At 50.8% G+C, this 17,493-nt stretch overlaps 1 protein-coding gene and 2 long non-coding RNA genes across 4 annotated transcripts in view; 1 reads left to right on the top strand and 2 right to left on the bottom strand.

Annotated features, from left to right (window-relative positions):
• LOC121136387 overlaps nucleotides 1–1,337 on the bottom strand; it is a 67,000-nt gene extending 65,663 nt beyond the window's left edge. The window contains exon 1 of the long non-coding RNA XR_005873476.1: nucleotides 1,158–1,337. This is a non-coding gene — a long non-coding RNA (uncharacterized LOC121136387). The remainder of the gene's footprint in view (nucleotides 1–1,157) is intronic.
• Nucleotides 1,338–1,594: 257 nt separating this feature from the next.
• On the top strand, nucleotides 1,595–5,267 carry Dnajb1 (DnaJ heat shock protein family (Hsp40) member B1). The gene is made up of 3 exons (XM_005087551.4): nucleotides 1,595–1,926; nucleotides 3,190–3,770; nucleotides 3,935–5,267. Exons 1-3 carry the CDS (start codon nucleotides 1,716–1,718, stop codon nucleotides 4,163–4,165), a joined length of 1,023 nt encoding a protein of 340 aa, XP_005087608.1. The 5' UTR covers nucleotides 1,595–1,715; the 3' UTR covers nucleotides 4,166–5,267.
• Nucleotides 5,268–9,040: 3,773 nt separating this feature from the next.
• The window catches only part of LOC121136388, a 23,144-nt gene continuing 14,691 nt past the window's right edge, over nucleotides 9,041–17,493 (bottom strand). For both annotated transcript variants that reach the window (XR_005873479.1, XR_005873480.1), the window contains exons 2-3: nucleotides 10,649–10,838; nucleotides 9,041–9,380 (exon numbers count right to left, since the gene is read on the bottom strand). This is a non-coding gene — a long non-coding RNA (uncharacterized LOC121136388). The remainder of the gene's footprint in view (nucleotides 9,381–10,648; nucleotides 10,839–17,493) is intronic.

The following is a 17,493-nucleotide window of genomic DNA, read 5'->3' as shown; positions in this document are numbered from 1 at the left end:
GCTCATCACTAGAATCTGACCAATCTCCACCCTGGAAGCCCTATATAAACCCTGTGTGTTCAGCTTGTGTCTGTTTGCACTACCCGGCTGTCCTCTGTCACTCCGGCAGAGGGCAGCCACTCTCCTGGATTCTTCCCTTCCAATAAACCCCTTCAATGAGCTTTGGATGAAGATCTTCTTTTGCGGTGGCGACAGAGCAGAGCAGAGCTGTAACACTTGCCCGGGAAACCTTCCCTTGGCAGAGTGGAGTTGTTACACTCTGCTCCGCTCTCTGGGAGCAGAGCTGAACTGTAGCAACTTCGCCCGATAAGCAAAACTGCTCCACTGGGTGAGCATGCCCAGCTGGAAGACCCTGTTCTGCCGGAGCAGAGCAGATACACCAGGGAAGCCTTTCCCTGAGGCAAGGCTGTAAACTGCTAAGCTTACTGCAACCTGTGATGGCCCTTGGCTCCCGAGCTCCAGGATACCTTTCCATCTGAGCTGTGTGAAACTCAGTATCCTGTGATTCCCGAGTGCCAGAATACCTGACCCACTCCTGTCCCATCCTGATCCAACCCGAAATGCCTACAGTCATCCCTTTGTCCCGGGTCTTTCTTGGGCACTTTCACAGATGCTGAATAACGTCAACTTCCCATATACAGCGGTCATTCCCATTTCACAGTTGAGCACAACTGAGGCCAAACGGCTACTTTGCCAGTGCAAGGTCACACATCCAGGAAGTGCTAGGATCGGGAAGGAAGCCTACTCTCTGGATACAGAGTCAGACTCAGGCTCTGACTCCCAAGTGGGTTCTCTCCCTGCAGGAACCATAACCAACTACCCCAGCTTCTCTAAACCTGGCAGCTTCAGAAGCTCTCAGCTGTGTCCTTTGACCATCATCAATCAGCACAGCCTTAAAAACCCAAAGAGCCGAGTAACAGAGGTCGTCCTCTGTTCCCCCACAGCAGAAAGCGCCCACGTCAAAGCATTCGGAAATATCTACGAAGCACCTAGTGGGTCTTGAAAAAGACGCAAAGCCACGAAGCAAAACCCAGCCTCTGCCCTGCAAACGAAGTGACATCTACCCCGAGCGCCAAGAACGCAGCTAATTGCTCGGCAGGAAGTAAGAAAAGCCTGAGTACCCGGACTGGGGCGATCCCTCGCCAGACCAGCCTCACCTCGCTTTACAGTAACAGCCTGTACAGAGCAACCGGCAGGAGAGGGCGGGGTGCGGACTTTCATCCCTGGGTGGCAGCACAGGGAACTCGGAGGCACGGGCCAGGCAGTTACAAGTCACCGGGCAGAACAGCCCAGCCGCTCACCACCTAGGGACAGGGTGCGGCAGTCCGGGCCGACCGGCCTCTGTAGCCCCGCCCCTCCCTCGCCTCGTCATCAGCAAGTAGTGAGAGAGGGCCGCGATTGGCTGTCTCCGCTGCGGAGGCGGGACCTCAGCCTCGGGCGCGCGCGCGCCCCCCAGGGAGGCGTTGACCAGGGGGTGGGGAGAGCTGGAAGGGGCGTGGCCTCGCGCGGAAGGCCGTTGGCCGCCAGGTCCCACCCCGGATGTGCTGCGTCACGGAGCGGGCGGCAGCGATTGGCCCGAGTGGTGCGGCGCGCCGGGAGGGGCGGAAGGTTCTGGAGGGCTGGCGGGATCTGGAAGCTTCCGCCGGACGGGTATATAGAGTCCGGGACAGGGCAGCTGCGGAGCCGGAGGCGGCGACAGCTGGGCGGCGGTGGCCATGGGCAAGGACTATTACCAGACGCTGGGCTTGGCCCGCGGCGCGTCCGACGACGAGATCAAGCGAGCCTACCGCCGCCAGGCGCTGCGCTACCACCCCGACAAGAACAAGGAGCCCGGCGCCGAGGAGAAGTTCAAGGAGATCGCCGAGGCCTACGACGTGCTCAGCGACCCGCGCAAGCGCGAGATTTTCGACCGCTACGGAGAAGAAGGTAAGCGTGCGCGCGGCCGGGGGTGACCCGCCGTTTGACAGGCCGGGAAACTGAGGCACTCGGGGCCTCTCCGAGGCCTCGGCCCCGTATAGACGGCCCGGGGGATCCGGCGGCCGTGCCGCCTCCGCCCTCTGACCGGCGGCCTCAGCCGGGAGGAGGAGCTTTGGGCGCGCCGCTCACTCAGAAGCTTCTAGCACGTCTGCCGCAGCCCCTCCCGGCCCGACGCCTGCACATCGCCGGAACGCTGCAGTCGGAGGGCGGCGGTCGCGATCGCTAGGGTGTGAGGTTTTGAGAATTGCCCGAGTGTTTTTTGTCCCTCTGTCCCCGCTAACCCGCAAGCTCGGCGCTTAAAACCCAGAGTTGAGCCTTTCTGGTCGCAGTGCGTGGGAACTTCTCTGTAAAGACGGGGCTGTCAAGTAGACCTGGCTGGCGCCGACAGCTGCAGGCCCTGCTACCGAATTGTTGTCATGAAGTAAAAAGGGGCGATATGTGCCCTGCTCCTGCTGCCACTGGCGGTTAAAGACTTGAGATTCGTTCTTACCTGGAACAAACTTTTAAAAATACATGTAGCCCCTCCCACTACGGTTCCCAGGACTTTTTAAATTAAAAGCAAAACTCGTTGAGCCAGGTGCGGGAGCTGACACACACACACACACACACACACACACACACACACACCACTTTGGAGGCTGAAGCATTGTTGTCAGTTTGCTTCAGATCTGAACTACAGAGAATGAGCTCCTGTTTCCAAAAGAACAGGATGTATCGACAATCCCAGGCCTGGTATGTCTGAGTCAGGAGAATTGCCTCCAGGCTAACCTGGACTACTCAGCAAGTTCAAGTGCTATATAACGTGACAGTGACAGGATCTGTGTAGTTCGGGCTTTCATTTATTTTTACTTCTGTGTATGTGTCTACATGTAGGTATGTTCATGATGCACATGCTTCGAGAGAAGAGGGTATTGAATCCCCTGGAACTGGAGTTAGACAGTTGTCTACTGTTGTATGGGCGTTGCTGATAGAACATAGTTCCTCTGCCAGAGGAGCAAGTGCTCTTAACTTCCAGCCATCTCCAGTGCCTGGAGTTAGAGTCCTGGCTGTTCTGGAACTTGCAGAGATCAGCCAGCTCCTATCTTCATAGTGCTGGGGTTCCAGGCGTTTGGTACCATGTCAGGCTCTTTGTTTTAAGGATTTTTTGTTTTATATATGTGTTAATTTATTGCAGTGCTAGAATTGGAAACCATTTCTTCTTTTGTTTTCCAGGCCTAAAGGGTGGCGGCCCCAGTGGCGGTAGCAGTGGCGGTGCTAATGGTACCTCCTTCAGCTACACATTCCATGGAGACCCTCATGCCATGTTTGCTGAGTTCTTCGGTGGCAGAAACCCCTTTGATACCTTTTTTGGGCAGCGCAATGGGGAAGAGGGCATGGACATCGATGACCCATTCTCTGGCTTTCCAATGGGTATGGGTGGCTTCACCAATGTGAACTTTGGACGTGCCCGCCCTTCCCAAGAGCCCACCCGAAAGAAGCAAGATCCCCCAGTCACCCACGATCTCCGGGTCTCCCTTGAAGAGATCTACAGCGGCTGTACCAAGAAAATGAAAATCTCCCACAAGCGACTGAACCCTGATGGAAAGAGCATTCGAAATGAAGATAAGATCCTGACCATTGAAGTGAAGCGGGGCTGGAAAGAAGGGACCAAAATCACCTTTCCCAAGGAAGGGGACCAGACTTCCAACAACATTCCAGCTGACATCGTCTTTGTTTTAAAGGACAAGCCACACAATATCTTCAAGAGAGATGGTTCTGATGTCATCTATCCAGCCAGGATCAGCCTTCGGGAGGTAAGCCACTAGGTGGGAGAATCACAAAAGGAGCGATGGGGGTAGGGGGGGGCTCTGCTGTGCTGGCAGTGTGTGTCATGTGGAGTGGGGTCAGCTGCATGGGTCTGGTGGACCTGACCCTTCCTAAGCCAGCCTCATCTAACACAGTCCTTTTGCCTCCCTAGGCTCTCTGTGGTTGCACTGTAAATGTCCCCACTCTGGACGGCAGGACCATCCCTGTTGTATTCAAAGATGTCATCAGGCCCGGCATGCGGCGGAAAGTTCCTGGAGAAGGCCTCCCTCTCCCCAAAACCCCTGAGAAACGTGGGGACCTTGTTATCGAATTTGAAGTCGTCTTCCCTGATAGGATTCCCATAACATCCAGAACCGTCCTGGAGCAGATTCTTCCCATATAGACACCTGCATTCTCCAAGGACTGAGCCAGGGACTTTTCCAGAGCTGCAGATTTCCGGACCGTTCACTGGTTGCATACTGCGGGAGGGCCCAGGGAGGGCTTTTGCTCTGCCGAATGTTTTCCACAGAATATATTACAATCTTTCAAAGTCGTGCACTAGACTACAGTGATTTTTTGAGTGATAGGCAGGCGGTGGGAACAGCAGCCCTCCTGGAATGGACCCACCCTCTGCACCCCAGCTCCTGCCCAAGGGTGTGAGGCAGGCCTGCAACTGGACTCGCCCCTGTTGCTGTCCTTTAGTTTCTGGCTGTGTGTGGCAGTGAGCACCATCTCAGTTGCCAGACCTTGTGCACTAGTCAGTCTCCACTGTGTGAGAGGTTCTTGTTTTATTCTGTATTTGTCCCATGCCTTGTTCCTCCTCCCCAGAAGAATCCTGTCCTGTCTTGGCCATCTCAAATTGAGACCAGTTCAGTAGGACTTCCAGGCCAGCATCACAAGCAATACCTGGTTATGGGACCACATGGCCAGCCTCAGGTGAGCAAGTCTCACTGCCACCTCCCTCCAGGTTTGGGACCTGGACAGTCAGGAGATTCCCCTGAACCTCTGGCTCTGTTGAAATCAGGTGGCTGACTTATGGTCACAGTATTTGTTGGTCCAGAGGTAGTCCTTAGCCATAGCTGGGACTTCTCAAAGGCCTGGGTGATTTTTTTTTCTTTTTTTTTTTTTTCTTTTTTTCTTTTTTTTTCCCCCCCTTTGGTGTGTGTAATAGACTCTGAACTTTGTCAAAAGGATATAATCCTTTTGAATTTTGCACAGCCCTAGATATAATCCCTTTATATAAAAGGGTCTTTGCTTCTGATGAAAGGAGCCCTGTGGAACGTCTGTAAATATGTTTTTATAATTCCATTCAAAGCTGGTGTATGCCCAGATGGAAGCAGGGCTGTGATGGAGTCAGACCTTGGGAGTGAAGGGGTCTGTTCTTTGAAGCTAGCCCGGTGCTCTGACATTCGACTCATTGTAAGTTGCCACTACCAACACGAGACCAAAGTGTGTGACTTGTCATTCTGCAGTGTGACAGCATTAAAGACTGATGGCAAACCTCAGGGGAGCAGTCCTTCGACTCTGTTTGAGGGCTTTGCTGGGGGAGGGATGGCATGGTGAGAGTCCTCGTCCTCCAAAGAAAGCTATGTTTCCCTTCTGGAAAATTGGGGAAGGGGCCTTCTTCGATCACCTTTTCTGCCTTGCTAGGCTTCTGGCCACATCTGGGGACCTAATAACCACCAGAGCTAAGGAGTAAAGCACTATCTGCCCAAATCCCTATTGCCAGCCAACTAGGCCTGGCTAGACCAGGGCTAGGATGCTAGGCTAGCTGCTTGGAGCTGGCCCATGGTCTGTTCTGCCCGGTGTGAAGCGAGGAAAACACCCACTCCTGTCCCAACTTTATTTATGTGGGTATCTTAGGAGTTTACATTTCTTTAAGGAGCTAAGTTGATAATAAAGCAAATAGAACATAGGGTTAAAGGAATGTGTTGGGTTTGTTGCTGTGTTTTAGTGGTGCTGGTAAGAGTAACTGCTCAAAAGTAAACCTTGTTAAAACAAAATTCAGATGTGTGTTGGTGGTGCCTGCCTTTAATCCCAGTACAAAAGCGGCTTTCCCTCACCACTAAGACAAATTAACCCCGGTCAGAATAACCAAAGAGAATTCCAGAATGGTTTAAAGTTAAAAGAGCTCCTCTAGTCGACAGCACATACCAGGTGCATAGCTACCACACGTCCTGTGGTTGCAGACTCCACCAAGACTGACATGTAGGGATGACCTGTCATGTGATCCACTTCTGCAGCATGTCCCTGTGAACTTGGTAGGGAAGTGTCATGTCCACTTTTGGGTTTTTTTTGTTTTGTTTTGTTTTTTGTTTGTTTGTTTGTTTTTGTTTTTGTTTTTTTGTTTTTTCGAGACAGGGTTTCTCTGTATTGTTTCGGAGGCTATCGGTCCAGCCCGGCCTCGAACTCACAGAGATCCGCCTGCCTCTGCCTTCCGAGTGCTGGGATTAAAGGTGTGCGCCACCAATGCCCGGCTATGTCCACTTTTAAACCCATAAACAGCATGGCAACAACCTGGGGAGTGGGAGATTCTTTGGGGAACATGTTATTAGGGCCCAGGGCACTCTGATCAGCAGTACAAAACACTGGTGTGTGTGGGTGAGGCCAAGTTAGAGCCCATACTTCAGACCCCTTGACATGACCTGAGGGGAGCAGGGCCTGCCCTGATCTGGGCTTCTCTTCCTATTACACCATTACACCAAAGGAATCTGGTTTTTGTGCATTCAAGAAAGTGCCTGTAAGGACTCAGTTAACAGCACTTGCTCTTGTGTAGGTTCCAGCACCCAGGTATAACTAGTTCCCTGGGATCTGACACCCTCTTCTGGCTTCAGGCATCAAACATGGGTATGAGCACACACTCCATGCAGGCAAAGCACTCATACACGTAAATAAATCTAAGGTCTTACAAGACTGCCTGTGCTATGTAAGCACAACTTCTAAGTTTTCAGTTTCCTTTCTTGGCTGCCATGCACACTATGAAACTGGAAAGGGCTCACAGAGTGAAACTCGCCCTCCCACCACCAGATGTTCTGTTTTCTCAGACCTCTGAGAGGCTACACAGAGTGCCTCTATCTCTAAGCATTGCTTTCCCCTTCCTATGGCATAGCAGGGCAAGAGCTGCTCCATTCCAAATACTTGCATCTCTGTCTCATTAGCTCTAACTGGGATGGGGGAATTGTAAAGATCGATTCTGCCTCCAGCCTGAATTTTCGCTTCCAGGTCTGCATTCCAACTTGACCTTTTTCAAGCGGTATGATGTTGGACAAGGAAACTAGCCTCATTATGCCAGTGTTTCAACTGAAATGGGCATTATAATAATAGGACTTTTTTCTCAGCATGATGTCTTAAAGTAAGCTACTTGCAAGGTCAAAACCAGCCTATGACTGGTTTTTAGACCCTGTCTCAAAAAACTAAAGTCAGCCAGGAAACATCAAGGTGTCTCAGTGGTCAAAAGCCATAGTTTGTAGAAAGCCAAAGTTTGGTTTCCAGCATCCAGGTCAGGTGCCTTGCAAGGGATCCATGGCCCTCCCTGGTCTCTGGGGGCACCTGCGTTAACTTGTGCAAACCCATACAGACATACAGAACACACTAATAATTTAAAATCTTTCAAAAGTAAAAAGGGGCCAGGTGTAGTGGGGCACACCTTTGACCCAGTACTTGGCAGAGCCTATTTAGGTCAGCAATACACCTGGGCTTGGTTCCTGGGACTTGGCAACAGCACTAATCCAGGACAGACTTGTCTGTCTTTGGGAAGGTGTTATGGGTAGAGCTGACATGCAATACTGTTCTGTGTCAGATTCTGCCTGGTGTGTATACCATTTACATATCTGGAAACCCTTACACACCTAGAAGAAAAGGATTGGTTTTTTTGTTGTTTGTTTGTTTGTTTGTTTTGCAATACAGGGAATGGAACTCAGGTCTTTGTGCATGCTGGGCAAGCACTCTATTGCTAAGCTACACACTCAACTTTTTTCCCCTCCTTTGGGGCCAGGTGTCTCACTATGTAGCTCACTATGGAACTCACTTTGTCAGCTAAATAGGCACCAAGACTGGACAACCATAGCTCCGGCACTCTGTCTCTGTGTGTTGTTGGATGTCACCTCCTGATCCTCTTGGAAGTCTTTGAAAAATGGAAGAAATGGCTGGATATGATGACAGATCCCTGAATCCCAGCACTGTGGAGGCAGAGACCAGCCTGGGCTGCATATCCAGGCCAGCCAGGGCTGTATAGTGAGACCCTCTCTTAAAAAGGCAAGGAAGCATGCAGGGACGGCTCAGTGGGTAAGAGTGGCTGTTCTGGAGGACTCCAGTTTGACTCTCAGCAGCTCACAATCAGCTGTGACTCTTAGTTACAGGACTGGTGGCCTCAGTGGACACCAGGCATGCACGTGGTGCACAAACAGGCAAGAAAACAGCTGATGCAAGAAAGTTCAGGAAGAGATCACCACTCCGATAGCTGGACAAGACAGACTATTCTTCACCAAGACGGTCAGCTAGACGAGAGAGGAAGTGCTCTTGGTTTTATTCTCACTCTGCGTCACTGCATCTTTTCCCTGTTGGCTGGGGTCTAACCCCACAGTTTTATCCCAGTGACTAGTCTGAGAAGACTTAGCTGACTGGAAATGAAGGAGGGAGGGGACAGGAGTCATTTCTTCAGACCATCAAATTCCTGGGACAAAGCAGGCTGCCTTTGTATAAGCAAAGGTTTTATCAGATGAGGGGACTAAAACATTGGCACGAAAGGTTGACCAGGTGGGGAGATAAAAGGATTTTAATCTCTAGGCCTTTGATAGAGAAGACTCATCTATTATTTCTTACATCCTTACATGTGAAATAAAATAATAAAAATCTTTTAAATACTAAGTTGAACTCTAAGACTGGGTAGTTAGCTCGGCCAGTAAAGGTCTTGGCACCCATGCATGAGCACTGGAGTTCTGATGCCCAGCTTCATGAAAGTTTGGGGGCATGGCAGACTGCCTCTAATCCCAGTGGATACATGGGTAAACACCAGCTAAAACTGGGAGCTGTGGGTTCAGCCAGAGACCCTAGTGGAGAAAACAATGTCAGCTTGGGGCCGTCACACTCACACAGAGGTACATACACCTACACATTCAAACACACACACCACATACATGCAAAAGAAAAAAAACCAGAGCTACAGTCCCAATGTTCAGAGGCTGGAGCACAAAGGCCATGAATTCACGGACACCCTTAGCTCCATAATGAGGCCATCTTGTTGTGAGGTGACCATCAGAGAAGACTACTCAGACGCAGGTTCAAAGCCATAGGAAGTCTTTAGTAGCTGCCTGGCTTCTACACTGGGTGTTGGGGCCATGATACAGCCCTCAGCCCTTCTCAGGGTGAGCTTTTAAGCACAAAAACCACACCCTAGGTTGACACATCTCAGTTAACAAGCGCAGTTAGCCAGAAGCAGAGCTACAGAAGCCAAAAAGCAAGGTGAGTCCGTTTAGAGACTTTCCCAGGGCTATGGACTTGGATAGATTAGGTCTTTGTTCTCATTTTGGCAGCTCGTGCCACCACATGCTGGGCTCCATGATCTGAATGGTATTTCCATCATTTGAGTCAGCTGTACTAAGGTCTGAGGATCTGTTCCACTGTCAAACGAAACACAACACAAATCCCAGGTCAAGTTGAAGGTCAATGAGAGCCATGTGTTTAGCACACAAGAGGCAATGGTCCCCAGTTGGCAGTGAGAGGCAAAAGGAGACATTTGCTAAGGTTAAGCAGAAGGCTGTTTTCTGTCCCACTGTTGCTAAGGACTGTCACTGTGACAGTCATATAGTTAGCACTCGTTCATTTGATAAGTGTTTATCACCGTGTTCCAGCCCTGAACTACGTGTGGGGAACAAGAGTGAACAAAACTGCCAGGGACGCCTGCCTTTGGGCTGGTGACACTTCAGCTTTGTAAAGCTGCTTGTGACTGTGCCTGTCAGCACGGGTCTGACACCCATAACCCTCATGGTAGAGGAGAACCAACTCCCTCAGTTTGTTCCCTGGCCTCCACTGGAGTGTCATGGCATGCACATACATGAACAATAAGTAAATAAAGAAATAAATATTTAAAATTTGTAAGTTTCTGTCTTTGGGCTGGGCCCTGGCTCAGTGGTGCCTGCCTAGCACCTAGGAAGCTCCGGGCTGCAGACCCATCAAGGAAAGGAAGGAAGAAAGGAGGGGAAAAGGAGAGAGGAAAGGGGGAGAACAACTCCATCCTAGCACACATGAGACCCTCGGTTTCAGTCCCAGCACTATAATAAACACATGAGTAGCCCCTATGTTTGTGGGGCTGATGGTCAAGTGGGAGTAGATGAGAGCTAGAACATAAAAATAATAAAGCATCCAATATGCCAGATATCCACGAGAGCGAGGAGCTAGAGGAGCAGTGGGTGGATGGTGTTGGGGACATTTTTAAATAACAGCATTTCCCTTGCCAAGAAGGTGGCAGCTATGCAAAGGGGGTGTGCAGAGGAGCTTTGTGGGCAGAAAAGAGTTAGCACCCAGGCAGAGGGAGCAGCTATGCAAAACCTCTGAGACCGGCAGGTGGGGCGGGCACAGTAGAGGGATGCTTTCGGCGTGCAGGCAAACGGCACAGCCCCAGTGGGCTGCAGGACAACTCCAGGCTTGCCCTGTGAGGGGGTAGCTCGCTGGGGTTAAGGTTACGAATTGTTTTAGGTTTCCGAGGCTTGTGGCAGGGGCTCAGGGGGCACATGGCACAATACACATGTGAAGGTCAGAGGACAACTTGTGGGAACCAGTTCTCTTTCTCACCATGTAGGTCTCAGGTCTTTAGGCTTGGCCAAAAGTGCCTTTACCCACTGAGCCACCCTGCCTGTCTGAATGGGTGTCATTTTCATTGCAGCGTTACCTTCCGGTCCTTGAAACAAGTCATCAGAACCTTGAAATCACAAGATAGCAGAGTGCAGAATAGTAAATGCCACCAGTTTTCTTAATTTGCAGGCTTCCAGGTGTGGCAAGTCCGAGGACCATGCTTCTGAGGCTGAAGCAGGAGCATTGGCAGTTCTGAACCAGCCTGGCCTTTATGGCAATTCCATGCTCTGTGGAGAGACAGGTGAGCAGTTAAGAGTATTTGCTGCTGGAGGACCTGAGTTTGATTCCCAGCACCTACACGGTGGCTCACAGCTATAACTTCAGTTTCAAGGGATCAAACGTCCTCTTCTGACTTCCACAGGCACCAGGCATGCATGTAGTATACCTACATACATGCAGGCAAGACATCCACACACATGAAAAAAGTAAGGGTAAAGACGACAACTAGGAAAGAGAGCCCTTAGTCACCGTCCTACTGCTGGGATGAGACACTTTGACCAAGGTAACTAATAGAAATAAGAGCTTCTTTAGGGCTTATGATTCCAAAGGGATAGAGGCCATCGTGGCAGGAAGCATGGCAGCAGGCAGGAGCATGAGGTGAAACAGCTGAGAGCTCGCATAGCTCACATCTTGAGACACAAGTAGGAGGCTGGGCCTGGCGCGGGCTTTTGAAACCTCAAAGCCCACCCCCAGTGACACACCTCCTCCAGCAAGGCCATACCTCCTCCATCAAGGTGTGCCTCCCAATCCTTCCCAAACAGTTTTACCAATTAGGGACCAAGTATTCAAATGTATGAGCCTAGGGAGTCATTCTGTTAGTTTGTTTGAGACAGGGTTTCTCTGTGCATCCCTGGCTGTCCTGGAACTCATTAGGTAGACCAGGCTGGCCCTGAACTCACAGACATCCACCAACCACTGCCCCCTGAGTGCCGGGATTAAAGGCGTGTGGCCACCGTCACCTAGCTATGGGAACCACTCATTCAAACCGTCACAGTAGCTCCATTCATAAAGGTGATGGCTTCCAACCCACAGCCTGATTCATCCCCAGAACCCATATGATGGAAAGGAAAAATGGACCCCTAAATCTGCGTGTCCCCCATAAAATGCAATTTTTAAAATTTATTTAAAAACCAGGCTAGTACCCCAGTACTAATCTGCCATTCAGTGGCATGGGTGGGTGAGAGACTCCGCCCCATCAACACCTCCTGCATCTGTCATGTGGCAGCATGGGCAGGGAGAGATTCCTCCCCAATCCCACCCCCACCCCAGCCTCATCTGAGAGAGCTGTCCCTTTCCTTCATCAGCTGCAGCACTCGGGAGAGTGTCCCCTACACCTCACCAGACAGCACAGTAGAGCTGACCCTGCCAGTGTGGGTGGTGTGGGTGTGGGAGAGCCGGCCCTGAGGATGGGAACTGACCCCGCCCTTGCTGGTTGCTGCAAGGGGTGAACTCACCAGGCCAATGCTGGAGAGTCCGCCCTGGTGGTGAGGACAGGACAGAGATGGCGGGCGGGCGGACCAACCTGCAACTTCCCAGGCCCAGAACCAGGGTTATGTGTTGGTCCACCCCAACATCCATCCCATCTGTGACCTGCTGGGGTGCGGGGGGAGGAGGGGGAGTGGGGAAACCCTTTGGATCCAGGGCTACGGGATCTCTACGACACAGGGGATGTCTGGGAGGAGTCACGGTGAGGGCCCAGTGTCGATGATTTAGCAGACAGGGACCTCGAACCAAATCTTGCAAAGAATGCCTGCATATGATCATGTATGGATAAAAGGGTTTATTGCATGACTGACTGTGTCACTTCCATGCAACTTCCATGACGAGATTTTCCCTTTCTTCCTTTTCCCCCCTTTTTTAATATTAAATTTTATTTTGTTTTATGGGGGGAGGTTGCAGGGGCAGAGGGCAGATGGGAGGGGGCAGGAGATGGGTGGGTTAGGATGCATGATGTGAAAGATGCAAAGAATAAATAAGAAAGGAAAGAGAAAAAAGTAAGGCATGGTGTTGAACACCCTTAATCTCAGTGCTCTCAAGGCAGAAACAGGCGTATCTCTGCGTCTGAGGTCAGCCTGCTCTAGAGTGAGCTCTCTGCCTGTCAGCCAGTACTACACAGTGAGACCCTGTCTCAAAAATAAAACAAAACAAACACAGAGTAAACGTTAAAATTTTCCGGGCATTGGTGGCAAACACCTTTAATGCCAGCACTCGGAAGCAGAGGCAGGTGGATGTCTGTAACTTTGAGGCCAACCTGGTCTACAAAGTGAGTTTCAGGACAGCCTCCAGAGCTACAAAGAAATCCTATCTAGAAAAACAAAAACAAAGCAAACAAGCAAATAATAAATGTTAAAATTTATTTTTAATATGTAAATTATAAGTAAAAAATGTTTTTGTGCATCATGGCACACACTTAGAATCCCAACACTTAGAATCCTTAGAAGGCAGAGGCAACAGGGCCCTGAGGCCTCTCTGGCCAGCAGGGTAACCGGATCAGCAAGTCCCTGGTCCCAGTGAAAACCCTGACTCCAAAAGGAAGATGAACAGTTGCTGAAGGTGGACACCTGAGGTTGACTTCTGGCCGTCACATGCACACACGCACACACACTTACACACTCTCACACATGCACACTTATACACGCACACTTACACACACGCGCACACACACACACAGTGAGAGAATGAGGCTTTCCAGCTCATGTGCTCATCTCAGACAGGCCTGTACTGGTGTCTACAGCCTGTCACGCTCACACTCGTCCCAGGGCACTGGAGTTCCATTTCTCTGAGTTCTCATGCCCTGTAGTTGTTCAGCCAAAAGCCTGCTTCTTTTCTTTCTTTTTTGGTTGGCTTTGGGTTTTTGTTGTTGTTTGTTCACTTGGTTTTTGTTTTGTTTTGTTTTCAAGACCGGGTTTCTCTGTGTAACAGTCCTGGATGTCCTAGAACTTGGGGGGGGGGGGCGCTGGAGAGGTGGCCTGCAGGGGACCTGAGTTCAACTTCCAGCACCCGTGTCAGGTGGCTCACAACGGCCACCTCTGGCCTCCAAGAGGACCTGCAGACACACATTTAAATATGCACATGATTTTTAAAAGCAATAAAAATAAATCTTTTTTTAAAGCAGAAGTTTGGAGCTGGCTCACTAGTGCACGAATGTGACCCCAGCTCTCCAGAGGCTGAGGTAGAAGAGACGGAGGTGAGCACGGAGTAGATGCTGAGACTCTATCTCCAAAAGTTTAAAAGTAAGGGCTGAGTTGAATCCCCAGAGCTAAGCATGCCTCTGGCCTCCACTTACATGAACATGCTCTCTCTCACTCACACACACACACACACACACACACACACACACACACACACACACAGAGAGAGACAGACAGAGAGAGACAGAGAGACAGAGACAGAGAGAGACAGAGACAGAGACAGAGACAGAGACAGAGAGAGAGAGAGAGAGAGAGAGAGAGAGAGAGAGAGAGAGAGAGAGAGAGAGAGAGGTTGAGACATGCTGCACCTACTGATTTTCTGTCCTGTGGTCTTCTGGAAGACAGGAGACTTTCTGGGGCTCCGCCGTCAGCCACCCTAACTTGGCAAGTTCCTACACTCAAAACCCTATAGAAATGGTGCCTGGGGGTTGACACTGGACGTTGTCCTCTGACCTGCACCCACATCGAACTCTCAACAGGGTACCAGGATGAATGATGAAATAATCTGACAGGACCCTTACCCACAGGCCTTGGGGTGTGGGCACACCTTTACTTTGGTGAGGAGCCTGGCCCCTCAGCCTTTTCTTAGAGAGAAAAGGCCTAGGCCTTCAGGCAGAGAGACAGAGTCCTCAGGGTGCAGGAATGGCCTCCGTCGTTCAAACCTTGGGCTTGTGGACATAAAGGGCACAAAGGGAGCAAGGCCCATGCGCGTCCCTGACAGGTGGGTGGATGGCCAGGCCTGGACTAAGGACAAAATTCACACTGCAAGGGCAGCGGTAGGACCGGGTGCTCGGACCTCGGGAAGATCGCGACCACATCAGGGACACTCGGGAGCGGAAGGTGGCAGGCAGAGATCCGCTCTGGGTGGGTGTGAGCTTTGGAGGACCTGGGTGGAGTACTGGACAGATGCAAGTGCTCCTTTGCGCCCTCTCGTGGCCGCTGGGATAACACTGAAGACGTGACCGCGATGGTCCAGCAGGGATAGACGGGACACCAAGGACTAAGAAAGGATGTGTTAAGTCTTGTTGAATAGTTGGGAATGAACAGAGGAGGGGCTTCCGAGACCCCACTCCTAGCTGAAGAGGTTTTTGCGGACTATAAGCCCCAGCCCTTATCCACAGGCCCTAGGGTGTGGGCATACTGCCTCTTTGGGGTGGAGCGGGTGCCTTTCAGCTTGGCCCCGCAGCCCTGCTGAAAGGAGTCAAAACCTTCAGGGAGCTATCGACGACCCCACATCCACGCATACATTGAAAGAGCTAACGGTACTCAGTGAATTGAGAAGAAGAAGCCGGAAAAAGAGGAGGAGGAGGAGACATGAAGTTGAGAGGAGGATGTGTGTAGGGGAGTCCTGGGACTCTCTCTCTCTATCTCTCTCTCTCTCTCTGTCTCTCTGTCTCTCTGTCTCTCTCTCTGCCTGTCTCTCTCTCTCTCTGTCTCTCTGTCTCTCTGTCTCTGTCTCTGTCTCTGTCTCTGTCTCTCTCTCTCTCTCTCTCTCTCTCTCTCGACCAGGCTGGCCTTGAACTCACAAAGATTTGTCTGCCTATGTCTCCCAAGCCCTAGTATTAAAAGGGTACGCCACCTGGTTATATGTATTAAATTGTCAAAGAACAAATTTAAAAATCATTTAAAAAAACTTGAAAGCAAGAAGAGGGCTGGAGTTGTGGTTCAGCAGCAGAGCATTTGCTTAGCACGGAGAAGTGCCACACTCTGTCCCTGGCACTGTAAAACAGCCATGAAGAGTTGACAGAATGTGCTGGTGACATCAGATTTAGAGTGACGGGAGAGCAGGTGTGGGGTCTCAAGCTGGAGGTCTGAGCCATGGAAGGACAGCATTGCTATCGATGAGTGGGGGTGGAGGACAGGACTCTCTGTTTGAGAGGCTCCAGGACAGCGCCATAGCCAGGCCAGGCACAGTCCTACCGAAGAGTGGAGGACAAGCCCGGGCCATGCTGGTGCTGGGCGTTTCTGGTATCGTTGTGGTTCTGGGCTTCCTGAACGCCATGCATGCACTCTCTGTTTCAGACAGGATCTGCTATAGTCCAGACCATCCATGACCTGACTGTGTAACTGATGACGACTTTGAGCTTCTGATGCTCCTACCTCCACTCTCAGGGGTAGAAATTACAGATACGCACCATTATTATCTGTCTTACACTGTACTCAGGATGGCACTGAAGACTCCACCAACTGAGCCGTGAGCCAACCTCCCAGCCCACTTCTATTTACTTTTAAAGATTTATTTATTCTGGGTGTGGTGGCTTACGCCATTAATCCTGGCAGTCAGGAGGCAGAAGCAGGCAAATCTCTGAGTTTGAAGACAGACTGACCTACAAGTGAACTTCAAGTCAGTCAAGGCCACAGAGTCAGACCCTGTCTCAAAAGGAAAATAAGTCTGTGTGTTTTGTGTTATGCATATGAGTGTTTTATCTGCCTACGTCTGTGTGCCACTTTCTTGTCTGATGCCCGAGGAGGCCAGAAAAGAGCATCAGATCTTTTGTTGTTTATTTGGGGTTTGTTTTTGTTTTTGTGTGAGACAGGGTCTTACCATATAGCTGACTGCCCTGGAACTCACTCTGTAGACCAGGCTGGTCTTGAACTCACAGAGATTCACCCACCTCTGCCTTCCAAGTGATGGGATTAAAGGTGCGCACCACTATACCCAGCTGCAGCAAGGGCTCTTAACCACTGAACCATCTCTCCACCTCTCCTTTTTATTTTAAGACAGGATCTTACTCAATTGCCCAAGCTGGTTTTGAACTCACTCTGTAGTACAAGGAGTCCCTTAACTTATCTTCCTGCCTCAACCTCCCAAACAGATGAGCAGATGAGATTCATTTTGTTTTAACTACTATAATTTGTATTTTATTTGTTTGTGGGGTGTTTTTGTTTGCCTGTCTTGTGTGTGTGCGCGTGTGTGCGCGTGCGTGTGCGTGCGCATGTTACCAGGGATCGAGTCTGGGTGATTAACACATTAGTCAAGTGCTGTCCCACTAGGCCATGCCTGCCACTCCACTAACATTTCTTTCTCTGCACGCCTGTTGTTCTACAGAAGACAGTGTGGGACCCACTGTTGCCAGGTTTTCCCACGGTTTCCTAAAACCAGCAGTCACAAGCAGATGCTAGCGGCGGTGACGGTCATGGTACAGTCGCTGAGGGCGGGGGTGGAGCTCAATGGTAGAGAACACGCTGGGCAGACTGGCCATAGGCTCTGGCTCTGTTGTCAGCACTGCGGTGGGGAAGGCTCATCTTCGCATTGTTCCTTCTGGGACCACCCCGTCCCCATATCTTAGTGAGGGCTGCACTCATGAGTCGCTGTGCAACTTTATAACTGTGTTTTACTCACTCTGAGCCTCAGTGTCCTCCTCTTTATAATTGAAGGGAGGCCAGTCGTAGCCTAAGGAGAGTCATGAAAATCGGCCAGCGTGAGCGTGGAGCCGGGCGCACAGCTAAAGCCCAATACAATGCTTCCAGCATGGTAGACAGTTACTCACCATCGTGCCCTCAGCCCAGTGTGGCAGCTGGGGCTCATTACGCATCTGCCACCATTGCGGGTATCTGACATGAAACTGCACAGTTAGTCCTAACAGCATTGCAGCAACCTTGAATGCTACCCTCATTCTTCCATCCTGCACATGAGGAGTGGGAGCCATGCCGACAACCATGCGGATAAAGGAAGACGGGTCCCACTAAA

Source organism: Mesocricetus auratus, unplaced genomic scaffold (genome assembly GCF_017639785.1).
Source record: "Mesocricetus auratus isolate SY011 unplaced genomic scaffold, BCM_Maur_2.0 Super-Scaffold_100081, whole genome shotgun sequence".
NCBI lineage: Eukaryota > Metazoa > Chordata > Mammalia > Rodentia > Cricetidae > Mesocricetus > Mesocricetus auratus.
This window is presented reverse-complemented; position numbering and strand designations above follow the sequence as displayed.